General features: G+C 44.4%; 1 protein-coding gene across 1 annotated transcript; it reads right to left on the bottom strand.

The window, feature by feature from the left end:
• Window positions 1–1,304: 1,304 nt before the first annotated feature.
• LOC126234388 (uncharacterized) lies at window positions 1,305–13,168 on the bottom strand. Its single transcript, XM_049943075.1, has 2 exons — window positions 13,137–13,168; window positions 1,305–1,691 (listed from the first exon to the last, which is right to left on the bottom strand). Exons 1-2 carry the CDS (start codon window positions 13,146–13,148, stop codon window positions 1,368–1,370), a joined length of 336 nt encoding a protein of 111 aa, XP_049799032.1. The 5' UTR covers window positions 13,149–13,168; the 3' UTR covers window positions 1,305–1,367.
• Between the last annotated feature and the right edge of the window lie 929 nt (window positions 13,169–14,097).

The raw sequence follows: 14,097 nt of genomic DNA, 5'->3' as shown, positions 1-14,097 counted from the left end.
ATGACCGAATGTTGCCATCGAATTCGCGCATGTGTTTATACACAGGAATGACGATACGACTGCGAAAAGTTATAATAGGGTATTTGACTGTATTCAGGAAATCATCTTATATTGTTAATTACGTCAGTATCTGTTTGAATCTGCTGACCGTAACATTTATATTCTTACTGTATGAGAGAATGGATTGTGAATGAATCCACAGACGTTATTTTCGTGTACATTATTACAATTGGCTAATTAATGTTTGTTCACATTCCGCATCAAAAGTGAGAAGAAAGCCAAAATGGGGGAGAAGCGTTCATCCAGATCGGAAACGTGCAATTGCAGAATAAAAGGGACTGTCGTAAGGTTCTCACTATTTGCAACTAATGAGAATATTTTGAAGTATTACTTCGGTGTTCATCGCTTAATTATCAACACCATCTCTTTACAAATTGCCACTAGAAACAAAATCTTACATACGCACTGCAGGGAAAGTGCTAAAAAAGGGACACAGATCGCTCATGCCTCAGCGAATATTATCATTTTATTCGTAAGTATAGTTGTTTCTTCTGTAGTTTATTCACTAAATGGAAGAGGCTTCAAGGTCTCTTTTTGAATTGTTACATCAAACTGCGTGCCATTGTTTACATCTTCGACTTCAAGTAAAACATACTAGATAGGCCGACGTAATCAGCCCCTAAAGCACTCGGAAAAAAGATCGGTCACGCACTAGGGGGGGGGGGGGCGGGTAATTGCCCCCATTGCCCCCCCCCCCTGGATCCGCCCCTGCAGTCGGATTTCTTCCTATTCCCGAGGATGAAAAGAGGCTTGAGAGGGAAGCGTTTTGCGGATGCGGAAGACGTAAAACGCAATGTCATGAAAGTGCTGGCAGTTGTCAAAGAGGACGAATTTAAAAGATGCTTCGAACACTGGAACGAACGTTTGGACAAGTGTATGGAGAGTACTTCGAAGGAGATGAAGGTTGTATTTGAAAACAATAAAGTATATGATTCCTAGAAAGAAATTATTTTTGGGTCCCCCCTCGTATGTTGTGTGTCCAAGTCAGAACTGTTTACAATGAGCAGTAGCAGTCTGACATTAGTTGGAACACTTGCTAATTTAATTGCTCATCCGGCTTATGATGCACGTCACGGTTTTGGAAGTTAGCACACTATACTTTAGGAGAAGATCCATAAATTATTAAGGGTATGCATAATTTTATACGTGTGGCATTTCTTTCTCCTTTTCCCTGATCTATGAAGTATGTTACAGGACGGGAATAGGTTTCGTTTAGGCTGTAGCTTAAGTGAGAAGGCTGTTGCTTCTACAAACGTAACAAAGTTTATTCTAAAAACGTAACAGCAAGCAGGGTATATTAAGGGCGACTAGTGACCGTGGGTGATGACGGGGAAGTCGGCGTACCAGCCGAAGGCGCCGTGGTGGCCAGTGTGCGCGCCGAAGTCGACGTAATCGCCGTGGTGGTGGCCGCCGTCTCCGCCCCCGCCTCCGCCGCCTCCGAGGTGGTGGTGCGCACCGCGCTCGACGCGTGCCGCCTCTTCCGGCAGTGCGGGGGCGGCTCGGGGAGCTCTGGCCGCCGCTCCCGCCTCCTCCAGCAGCGCGATGTCGGCCTCTCCGTCCAGGGGGATGGCCAGGAAGCGCGGATACGCGCTCGCCGACGCCAGCGCCGTCAACACCAACACTGCTGCCACCTGTGGGTACGTGGGCACATCAATACTTAAGCATCACTGCAGACATCAAAGCTATAACGAACGACAAATTCATTTTGTTTTAAGACCAGTTACGGTGATTTCAGTCATATTTCTGAGTGCTTATGTTTCCATATAATTCTACGCTACTGGCCATTAAAATTGCTACACCACGAAGATGACGTACTACAGACGCGAAATTTAACCGACAGCAAGAAGATGCTGTGATATGCAAATGATTAGCTTTTCAGAGCATTCACACAAGTTTGGCGCCGATGGCGGCACCTACAACGTGCTGACATGAGGAAAGTTTCCAACCGATTTCTCATACACAATCAGCAGTTGACCAGCGTTGCCTGGTAAAACGCTGTTGTGATGCCTCGTGTAAGGTGGAGAAATGCGTACCATCACGTTTTCGACTTTGATAAAGGTCGGACTGTAGCCTATGGCGATTGCGGTTTACGGTTTATCGTATCGCGACATTGCTGCTCGCGTTGGTCGAGATCCAATGACTGTTAGCAGAATATGGAATCGGTGGGTTCAGGAGGGCAATACGGAACCCCATGCTGGATCCCAATGGCCTCGTATCACTATCAGTCGAGATGACAGGCATCTTATCCGCATGGCTGTAACGGATCGTGCAGCCACGTCTCGATCCCTGAGTCAACAGATGGGAAAGTTTGCGGGACAACAACCATCTGCACGAACAGTTCGACGACGTTTGCAGCAGCATGGACTATCAGCTCGGAGACCATGGCTGCAGTTAGCCTTGACGCTGAATCACAAACAGTAGCACCTGCGATGGTGTACTCAACGACGAACCTGGGTGCACGAATGGCAAAACGTCATTTTTTCGGATGAATCCAGGTTCTGTTTACAGCATCATGATGGTCGCATCCGTGTTTGGCGACATCGAGGTGAACGCACATTGGAAGCGTGTATTCTTCATCGCCATACTGGCATATCATCCGGCGTGATGGTATGGGGTGCCATTGGTTACACGTCTTGGTCACCTCTTGTTCGCATTGGCTGCACTTTGAACAGTGGACGTTACATTTCAGATGTGTTACGACTCGTGGCTCTACCCTTCATTCGATCCCTGCGAAACCGTACATTTCAGCAGAATAATGCACGACCGCATGTTGCATGTCCTGTAGGGCCTTTCTGGATACAGAAAATGTTCGACTGCTGCCCTGGCCAGCACATTCTCGGGATCTCTCACAAACTGAAAACGTCTGGTCAATGGTGGCCGAGCAACTGGCTCGTCACAATACGCCAGTCACTGCTCTTGATGAACTGTGGTATCATGTTGAAGCGGCATGGGCAGCTGTACCTGTACACGCTATCCAAGCTCTGTTTGTCTGAATGCCCAGGCGTATCAAGGCCGTTATTAAGGCCAGATGTGGTTGTTCTGGGTGCTGCTTTATCAGGATCTATTCATTGCGTGAAAATGTAATCACATGTCAGTTCTAGTATAATATATTTGTCCAATGAATACCCGTTTATCATCTGCATTTCTTCTTGGTGTAGCAATTTTAATGGCCAGTAGTGTACATTTTTGGCTTAAAGGCAGGCCGTACGAACTTCCGCTCAACGATATGATTCGTATTGATAGGTTGTCTAGGGCACGACTAGGACTTCAGTACACGTAAATGAGAAGCAGCAACTGCCAGCAGTTTTCGAGAAAACAGAATGTTAACACTTTACATGTGCTTAAATACTGTTTTGTTTTGTTTTGTTTCTTCCTTTTAATTTATTGCCTTTCGGGACGTGCCCATTCAGCCATCTCAATAGTGGAAAGTCAAGTATGACGATACGAACGTTAAGGACAACGCAACTTCCAGTCCCTAAGCGGAGAAAATCTCCTACTCGGTCAGCAATCAGCCGCGCTAACTGCGCTGCATACGGTACTTCGTTTGGTCGCTAGCAATCAAGGGTTCCGCCGCCGAGCTAGTAAGCGCTCGTTAGTTTCACAAGCGTGAGGTCTGTGGATCGAATCTCACGCACGGAACTTTTTTTTTCATTCCCACCCACAACAGATATGCGTGGTACACCTCGAAATTGTGTCATGACCGAGTACCCTTTACGAATGTAAACCAAGCCTGTTTTGCAACAGGCACATTGAAAAAAACCATACACATGCAAAGATTCGGCGTTCATTACAAGTGCTGTATGTCGGAATAGTCACTGTTTTCCACGTTTCTGTGATCAGCTTCATCCTGTTTCGTGCAGTGTTCCATAGGTAACACATTATTCTTGTCACACATGTAGATGCAATGATGTAAATAAAATTACTGTAATGATTTGACTGAAATTTCTTGTGTATCCTTTTTTTACTTCCAATCTGCTCACAAAAACTTTTTTCTCCCTATTTCAGGATAGGGATTTGAATATAATAAATGATTCATTCAATAATGATAGTTTGCAAAGTCATAATAATTACGTGGGGACGAAAAAAGAAGTGCAGGCAAGGACGTCGTGTGCGTGAAGGTAAGCCCTTAACACGCTGCAGAATCCTTGATTACTAACGACCAAATGAAGTATGTAAGCACATGTAAAATGTTTAACTCTCGATTTTCTCGAAACGGTTGAGGGTTGCGTCTCCCTGCTTACTCATGTTTTCGTAGTCGTTCCCTACACATCCTCTCGATAAGAATCAAACCGTTAAGGTCCCGTTGTTAGCAAACGAGAAGGAATAATAATAGAACAGGGCCAAACAAGGTGGATGCTGTGTCCCTGGTAGAACTGTCAAAGTTGCGTCACCTCCTCTTTATGCAATTTTATCTACGCAGATTATAAAACGTTATAATTTTGTAATCAGGTTTAATAAAAATTTTACATTATTGAAAATGGACTGTACTGATGACTATTATTGCACACAACAAATAAAATGTATCATTGCAGTAAATAAATTATAAATCGTACAAACTCTCTGAACAAATTGAAAGTAAACCAAAATTTATATCTCATTGTTTACGGCAGCTGCTTTGCATTGTTTTAGTATGATCTATCACAAGAGAACAGATTTTATTTGCCCCTCATAAATTATTACTAGTGCGTAAACTATTAATTTGAAAATCCTATTATTTAGAGTGGAGAAAATATCCCTTTGAAGGAATTGTGCTTTTGTTATCATTTTGCCCTTATTTCCGTGTTTTAAACAAAGAAAACTCATTGATTATATTACTGAAGCAACTGAATAACAACAAAAGGCTTAGTACATAAGATATGCTTCTAGCAGGCGTTAAATCACCACATGATTGAGGAATGCAGCGGATGACTAATGGGAGAGTATTCGTTTGTGTGCACACGGTTCGACTTTTATAAACAGAATATACTTGTCTATAGGCACAACACCGAAAAACTCGCGTAAATTTATTAATAAGTGACAGAAGGCTTATTCTTGAATTCCTTTTAACCTGCACAGCAGATAGCACCAACCGAAATTTGGGATCAGCAGAAGTGCTGGTTGGAAGGCCAAATAACTTATGTACGGTATCCCTTGCGGCCTTCCAGTTTTTTTTTTTTTTTTTTTTTTTTTTTGGCTTCCATCACCGTCAAGTCTCGTTCCAACCCTCTGTCGGAGGTATCGGCAGCAATCGGAAGCCTCCGGTCAAACAGCACATTTGCTTCAGCACCCGCTTGTCGATCCTTGAGGTCGTGTGACACAGTAGCGAGGTACCAGCAAGAACTCCGTTGCTGAACGTGAGCGAACTGTGCAGGCGGCAGCTGCGCGAACTGAATGCAGCGTTCTCACATAAACTATATTAAGCAAGGTTTCTGTTCGATAGCACGCGTTTCTTTAAGATGCTACGTGGACGAAAATAACGCTGTTAAGACGCCACCCCCTCGCTACGGCTGCGTGAATATTGACGAAATAACAATAATCTTCTACAATAGTAAGTACAGCGACTTTCAAATGCATTAGTGGCAAGGCAACGACGCAAATAAACGAACATTGAAATTAGTGTAGTTGAGAAAGAGGCCTGACTGAACAGTAGGGTAACACGACTATCAAAGTCAACGTTAAAATGTTCACGCCGCGAATGCTCGATCAGATTAACGCCGCTCTGTACCTTTGAGTGTAAGTACCACTACTTAAATTACAAGGGAAGATATTTACTGTTGAAGTTCCGTTCCGTCTCAGAAGTCCCGCGTAGTGTCAACTGACCATGCCACTTTTGTATCGATCATTAATCGGAACTAGATCGCAGTCGACTTCTCTTGTTGGTCGAATGGTATTATTTTCAGAACTAAATATTTGGATCACGAATTTTTGCCTGGTTATTTTCTACCATTATGTGTAGCCTATGTCTAGCCGCACACATAATGTCAATGGGTTTGATAACTCCTATCGGGGCTAAACTGAAGGCTACCTGTCGTCAGACACCAAAAGAATCAACACATTATGTGCCTAGTAATGACTGTCACATTACTGTACAGGATAAACTTCGGAGCCTTTTGTAAACAGCATAGACCCCCAACTTCGCAATACGTCGTAAAAACAACTATTTTGCCGTCCTGTCGTCAAAACTTGTTGTTTTCGCGCAATCGTTAACGGTTTGGAGTGAAGTTTGTGGGGCGTGGTGGTCTAGTGGTAAGCGTGTTCCTGGAAATCGACAGATTGTGGGATCGAATCGCGGACGGACCACGGAAATTTTCAGTCTGCTTTTAATCTTCACGTCTCAACGATGTGGGGCGTCGCCAGGAACGACACATGGTTTGGATTCAACGTTAGACTGCAGGTCCCCTTTCCTCGGTTGGCTAACTGGGGTGGACTGGGAACACGCAAATCGCCGAAGCGGCGTTGGGTTGAAAGACTTGCACCTGACCATAAAACCACAAGAAACTGAACGAAGTTTCGATTTTATACTCATTTCTAAGAGAAGAAAGTACAACTGCTTTGGTAAATTCACCGAAAGAACCTGCGTCAACACAACAGTCTAGTTACGCAGAAGACGACGCTCCATAATACCGGAGCACTTGGTTTTTCAAAACAGCAGAGCTGCATGTCTTCTAACTTTCAAGGATATCAGCACAAATTTCAATGGGTGTCATTTTGGGGAGGGGAAAGAAATTCTTTTGAGGCAGAAATCTGATAAATTTTGATACGAAAACTCCATCTACATTATCTGATAAAAAGTATCTGGGCCTCGCGGTTAGAGGCGTCATATCACTGATTACGCGGTCTCTCCCGTCAGAGGTTCGAGTCCTCCCTCAGGCATGGGTGTGTGTGTTGTTCTTAGCATAAGTTAGTTTAAGTAGTGTGTAAGTCTAGGGACAGATGACCTCAGCAGTGTTGTCCCATAGGAATTCACACACACAAGAGTATCTGGACATCTTTAGCGTTCATTAATACGAGGTGTATCTACCCTTTGGCTTTACGACGGATTGAACTCTGCTGGGGACACTTTCAGTGTCGTGTCTGTGTCTGTGTGTGTGTGTGGGCGGGGGCAGGGGCGGGGGGGGGGGGGGGGGGGGTGGCAGCCCGTTCTTCCACAAGAGTCGAAATTAGAGATGTTGGACGCTGGCTTCTAAAGCTCAGTCGACGTTGTATGTCATCCGGAAGGTATTCCATTCAGTTCAGGTTGGGACGCTGGGGAGGCCTGTCCATTTCGGGAATGGTACTGTCCACAAGTATTGGCTCGAAGATGCAGTGTCATGCCTGTACAAACAGTCATCGTCTCCAAACTGTTCCTCTACTGTTCGCAGCGCGCAAAGCTGTAAAATGTGTTCAGATCCTTCCGCATCTAATGCTATCTTAATTGCAATAAGGGGATCTTATTCTGACTGCGAAAAACACCCTCATACCGTGGCAACACTTCCACCGTACCTCAATGTTGGCACTACTCTTGACGACAGGTAACGTTCTCCTAGCATTCACCAAATCCAAACCCTTCCATCGGATTGCTGCAGGGTACAGCGTGATTCATCACTGCGAAACACTCGTTTCCAGTCAGTCACTCTCCAGTGGCATCGGTCTTTACAGCGCGTCGAGCGTTGTAAAGACCGATGAAACTTGTTGCTTATGAGGAGCTGCTCGATCACTGTACCCCATACTTTTTAGCTCCCTATGCACAGCTATTGTGCTAACTGGCCTGCTGGTAGCACTCTGGAACTCCCGAGTGATTCCTTCCACTGATTTCATGCGAGTTCTTACAATCACTCCCTGAAATGCTCGACAAACCCTGCCTATCAGCACATGAGCTTTGCCTGCCCTTGGTTTAGCTGTGGTTATCCCTTTGTCTTTCTACTTCACAGAGACATCTCTAGCAGTTGACTCGGGCAGTCTTAGAAGTGTCGAAAAGTATTTGATGGATATGTTAGTGAGGTGACATCCAATGTCCGATCCACGTTCGAAGTCACTGAGCTCTCCGACCGAACCATTCTCCTGTTACAGCTTCTGTATTTACAACACAATACTCCCACCCCCTTCTATGTTGGCGGGTCCGTCTGGTGTGACATCTAGTGGTCGATTCCGTTTTACGTAGGAGTGTTCGGATACTACTAACCAGGGGTGGTAACTGGAAGAGCATCCGGCTACCGTCTTACACCAACATTGGCAAATCCCGATTAAAATGTCGACAGGCCAGGGAAAAGGAAGAAGGAGAATAGAAGGCTCTAGGCAAATGAAATACTAGAACGGTTGATTTCAAATAAATACACTGACAGCTGTACCCTTCATCCTTGAGAGAAGTGAGCAGATGACGGACGTAAAGTTCTGATCAAAAAGACAAAGTGCATGTGGGAAATTTTAAGTAGCAACTTTTCTCACTATCGGTGAGTGAATGACGAAAATGAGAGAACGCGCTCTATTACTAAACTAGTTCCCCGCAGTGGTCTTAGTGTAAACACGCAGACTCCAATCGTCATCCGTCTGCTGCTGTAAGGTGCTACCAAAGCTCACCAAAAGCGCTTTAAAGTGGTATTGACAAGCGCTCTGCGCTGAAGACGTTGATGGGTGAATGGGACAGTTCAGCGCTGATATGCTGCACTTTTCAAGTGATCGTTCTTTTATTTCAACATAAAATTACGCATAATGGGATTAATGAGCAATTTTAAAGCAATTTTTTTTACCTTTGCAAGCTCGGGATTTCGGTCAAACAATACGTAACAATAGACTGGTAACGACGTTCTTCCCATGAGTTTTCTTCTTCATTGACGAGTAATGAAGTTCACAAACCACGTCTAGGATGACAGTGTTGTAACTGTTTTAGAACGTACTGCAAAAACATTTTGGACTATAGTGATTTATGAGGCTATCTTCGCGTTAATGCCTGGTGACACATTTTCACGAATCCAGTCAAACTGGCGATGGCAGTTTTATGCACATCATTTCGACGACTGACTGAATCTTCTTCGTCATGTACTACGAGCGGTGATCTTATTGTTATGTGTATTCACTCTATGATTCGAGTCCAGGCAGCAATTATATCTAAGACCATCTTCGCTGGCAGTAGGGCTGTGTGACTGGGTAATCTAGCGCAGTGGCAAAGACACAGTATTTGCATTTGGGAGGACAGAGATTCTTTGTTTGGCCATCTAGATTTAGGTTTCTATGGCTTCCATAAATTGCTTAAGGTAAATGTAAAGATGATACTTTTGAAAAGGACACAGCCACTTTCCTACCCATCCTTCTGCAATCCGATCTTAAGCTATATCCCTCAAGACCTTCTCATCTATGGAGCGTTGATCCTCATTTTGGCAGCAGATGACAAAAATGATTAGTCTTGCCGAGCGGGAGAACATAATGGATAAGGCACTCGACTAGCTTTTAGAAGATGTTTTCCCAAGGTTTCTGTAAATCGTTTTAGCGCAACGGTAGGATGGCCTCTTTAAAAAAGTAGACTACCGACTTCCTATCCCATCCTTGCCGATGAAAGCTTCTACTCCGTCTCTAATGACATCGTTACCGAAGGGCCGAAAAGCCCTAATCTTCTTCGTTCTTCAGAGTAGTCCAATGGTCTACATATTGTCTTCAAAAATAGAATAATGAACTCATCTGAACATCTAATAAATGTCTCTGGTATGTTGCTTACTTTAGACGTCACACACAACGTCCGGAGTCCGGGAATGGGCGAGAAATTATCTCAGAAACGTGCACCTGTCATCGACGAGGAGGATCTTCAGTGGTTTCCGTTCCTTAGTCATTCAGGCAGTAATACTACGAGGAAGCAGAACTCAATTCCTCATTGTTTACTTCATGGGTGGATCCAAGTGCAGTTTCCAAAGACAAAAAAAAAAAAAAATTAGATTTTAAGAAAAGTCAGGGCACGTTATTATGGCTGGCTCTGAGCACTATGGGACTTAACATCTGAGGTCATCAGTCCCCTAGAACTTAGAACTACTTAAACCTAACTAACCTAAGGACATCACACACATCCATGCCCGAGGCAGGATTCAAACCGGCGACCGTAGCGGTCACGCGGCTCCAGACTGAAGCTCCTAGAACCGCACGGCCACACGGGCCGGCGGACGTTATTATGCATGAGACATCTGCGAAAAGAATGATTCTGAGTGAGGCAGTGTCTGTGTGTGATTTTCAACTCTATACTCAATAAAAAATAAATAAAGATTCAATGTAGCGATTAAAATTCAGCGTGCTGACATTGCTATTCTCTGTGAAAGAGAGAAAGAGTTACAAGATCTGAAGAATCAAATGAGTAATCTACTGAACACAGAATATGGCGTGAGAGTAAACCAAAGAAAGACGAAGGTGTTGAAGAGGCGCATAAATGAAATGAGCGACAAACTTAATATTAAAATTGAGGATTGCATATTAGACGAAGCGAAGAAATTCTGCTATCTAGGAAACAAAACAACGCGCGACGGAAGAAGCAAGGACATAAAAAGTAGATGACCTTTTGCAAAGTTAGCATTCTTCGCAAAAAAAAAAGCCTTCTAGTATCAGACATAGGCATTGTACGAAAGTGGGACATGGGTTGTGGAGGGACGGGAAAAGAAGAGAATCTAAGCATTTGAGTTGGGTGTTACAGAAGAATGCTTAAAATTAAGTGGGCTACTAAAGATGAGGAGCTTCTCGACAGAATCAGAGAGGAAAGGGATATCTGGAGAAGAAGGAAGAGGATGGTAGGGCGTATGTTAAGACATCTCATTAGAAAGAAAGCATCAGAAGAGTTGGCGAATGGTATTTTCCAAATGATTATTAAGTGGTTCTCTGAAAATGGACTCTCCCTAAATTTTGAAACGACATACTGCATTCAGTTCCGTAAAATAAATAGTCTAACCAACAACTGATGCAGCATATGTCCAGGAGTCAGTAAGTAGGGTAGAATGCTCCAAATTTTTGGGTTATATATACTGATGAAAACTTCGAAGAGGCATATTAGGAGCGTCTAAAACAATTAAGTTCAGCTGCTTTCGCTCTCCGTATAATTGCTAATCTTAGAAATAAACACATGAACCTCCTGACACGTTTTGCATATTTCCACTAAGTAATGTCGTACAGAGTAATTTTCTGGGGTAACTCTTCACCCAGAAAGAAAGTATTGGCTGGTTGGCTCTGAGCACTATGGGACTTAACTTCTAAGGTCATCAGTCCCCTAGAACTTAGAACTACTTAAACCTAACTAACCTAAGGACATCACACACATCCATGCCCGAGGCAGGATTCGAACCTGCGACCGTAGCGGTCGCGCGGTTCCAGACTATAGCGCCTTTAACCGCTTGGCCACCACGGCCGGCAAAGAAAGTATTGATTGCAAAAAAGCGAACAGTAAGAATAATATGTGGCGTATACCCGCGGACTTTCAAAGAGCTAGGCATTTACCGGCGCCGTCACAATACATAAATTATCTAACGAAATTCGTCATTCAAAATCCATCACAATTTCAGAAGAACGGCGATTTATATACCTACAACACTACATGACCTTTATTAAACATTATTAAAGCTGTCACTGTCTCAGAGAGGAGTGCAATAAGCTGCAGCGAAAATTTTTGATCATTCACCCAATAACATAAAATGTCTGATAGGTAGCGAAGCAAATTTCAAATCTAATTTAAAATGATTTCTCTTGGGCAGCAACGCCTTCTGTTCCAGTGGAATATATCTAACTAACATTTCAGGAAAGGTCACAGTTCGTAGTAATAGACGGAAAGTCATCGAGTAAAACAGAAGTAATATCTGGCGTTCCCCAAGGAAGTGTTCTAGGCCTATATTAACGACATAGGAGACAATCTGAGTAGCCGTCTTACATTGTTTGCAGATGATGGTGTCATTTACCGTCTTGTAAAGTCATCAGATGATCAAAACGACTTGCAAAATGATTTAGATAAGATATCTGTGTGATGCGAAAAGTGCCAATTGACCCCGAATAAAGAAAACTGTGAAGTTATTCACATGAGTACTAAAATAAATCAGCTAAATTTCGATTACGTGGTAAGTCACACAAATCTGAGGGCTGTAAATTCAACTAAATACTTAGGGATTACAATTACAAATAACCTAAATTGGAACGATCACATAGATAATATTGTGGGTAGAGCAAACCAAAGACAGCGATTCATTGGTAGAACACTTAGAAGGTGCAGCAGGTCTACCAAAGAGACTGCTTACATTACGCTTGTCCGCCCTATTCTGGAGTATTGCTGTGCGGTGTGGGATCCGCATCAGGTGGAACTGACGGATGACATCGAAAAAGTACGAAGAAGGGCAGCTCGTTTTGTATTATCGCGAAATAGGGGAGATAGTGCCACAGACATGATACGTGAATTGGAGTAGCAATAATTAAAACAAAGGCGTTTTTCGTTGCGACGGGGTCTTCTCATGAAATTTCAATCACCAGTTTTCTCCTCCGATTGCGAAAACATTCTGTTGGCACCGACCTACATAGGGAGAAATGATCATCACGATAAAATAAGAGAAATCAGGGCTCACACAGAAAAAGTTAAGTGCTCGTTTTTCCCGCGTGCCGTTCGAGAGTGTAACGGTAGAGAGACAGCACGAAGGTGGTTCATTGAATCCTCTGCCAGGCTCTTTATTGTCAATAGCAGAGTAATCACGTAGATGTAGATGTAAATGTAGAAGAACACTGGGTGCAAGTGCTACTTTGGAGTGAAGAGGCCAATACAGGCGAATAAATCGCCGCATAGAACTGTCAGAAGTCTGATAAGAAGAAAAGAAAGTATGGCCAAATGTCAACGGAGTCAATGGCTTATAGTGCGTTTCGTATGTATAAAAAGAATTACACGAATAGCTTGTGGAATTCAAAATATGATATTTCGCTACACTTCACGGAGAAAAGAACTTCCAGGTACTAGAATGTAAGCATGATTGATGTCTCAGAACGATGACGAATCACTCATTCCCTTCAACCGAGACTGTAGGGCCCAGTGCTGTATTTGCAGACGCGCATGGCACACCACTGGAGTAGCTGCTTCGAAGACGGGCAAAAGCTGGAGTTGGGCACAGGGGAGAGGTACTCACCGCGACCTTCATGCTGCTGGATGCTCTGTGCTGCTGGGACTGCCGCAGACATCCGCGGATGGCCCCTTTATAGCGCCCGGCCGTCGGCAAAAACGGGGAGTCGGTGGCGCGGCGCGGCGCAGCGCGGAGACGGCGCGGCCTGCTGAGCCAGGCCCCCGCGGCCAAAAACATCGCCAGCTCGCACCAGCCTCCCGCGCCTGCCTCTGCTAGCTCTCTCGATTCCTCCGCTGCGCCACAGTTCCACCAGCCCAACCAAGCACACTCCGAAAGTTTCCAGGAAGTCATTGCCCGATTCCCGCGGTCCTCGGAAAGAAACTTCACATCTTTTCAATGTACTCATTGTCAAGCAACATGCACCACAGCCTCTTTTCGAATTACTCTCCACAATATACACTTAAGCGCCAAAGAAACTGGTATAGGCAAGGGTATTCAAATGCAGATATACACTCCTGGAAATTGAAATAAGAACACCGTGAATTCATTGTCCCAGGAAGGGGAAACTTTATTGACACATTCCTGGGGTCAGATACATCACATGATCACACTGACAGAACCACAGGCACATAGACACAGGCAACAGAGCATGCACAATGTCGGCACTAGTACAGTGTATATCCACCTTTCGCAGCAATGCAGGCTGCTATTCTCCCATGGAGACGATCGTAGAGATGCTGGATGTAGTCCTGTGGAACGGCTTGCCATGCCATTTCCACCTGGCGCCTCAGTTGGACCAGCGTTCGTGCTGGACGTGCAGACCGCGTGAGACGACGCTTCATCCAGTCCCAAACATGCTCAATGGGGGACAGATCCGGAGATCTTGCTGGCCAGGGTAGTTGACTTACACCTTCTAGAGCACGTTGGGTGGCACGGGATACATGCGGACGTGCATTGTCCTGTTGGAACAGCAAGTTCCCTTGCCGGTCTAGGAATGGTAGAACGATGGGTTCGATGACGGTTTGGA

Source organism: Schistocerca nitens, chromosome 2 (assembly GCF_023898315.1).
Source record: "Schistocerca nitens isolate TAMUIC-IGC-003100 chromosome 2, iqSchNite1.1, whole genome shotgun sequence".
Classification (NCBI taxonomy): Eukaryota; Metazoa; Arthropoda; class Insecta; order Orthoptera; family Acrididae; genus Schistocerca; species Schistocerca nitens.
Note: the sequence above shows the minus strand (reverse complement) of the source record. Positions and strands in the feature narration are given on the sequence as shown.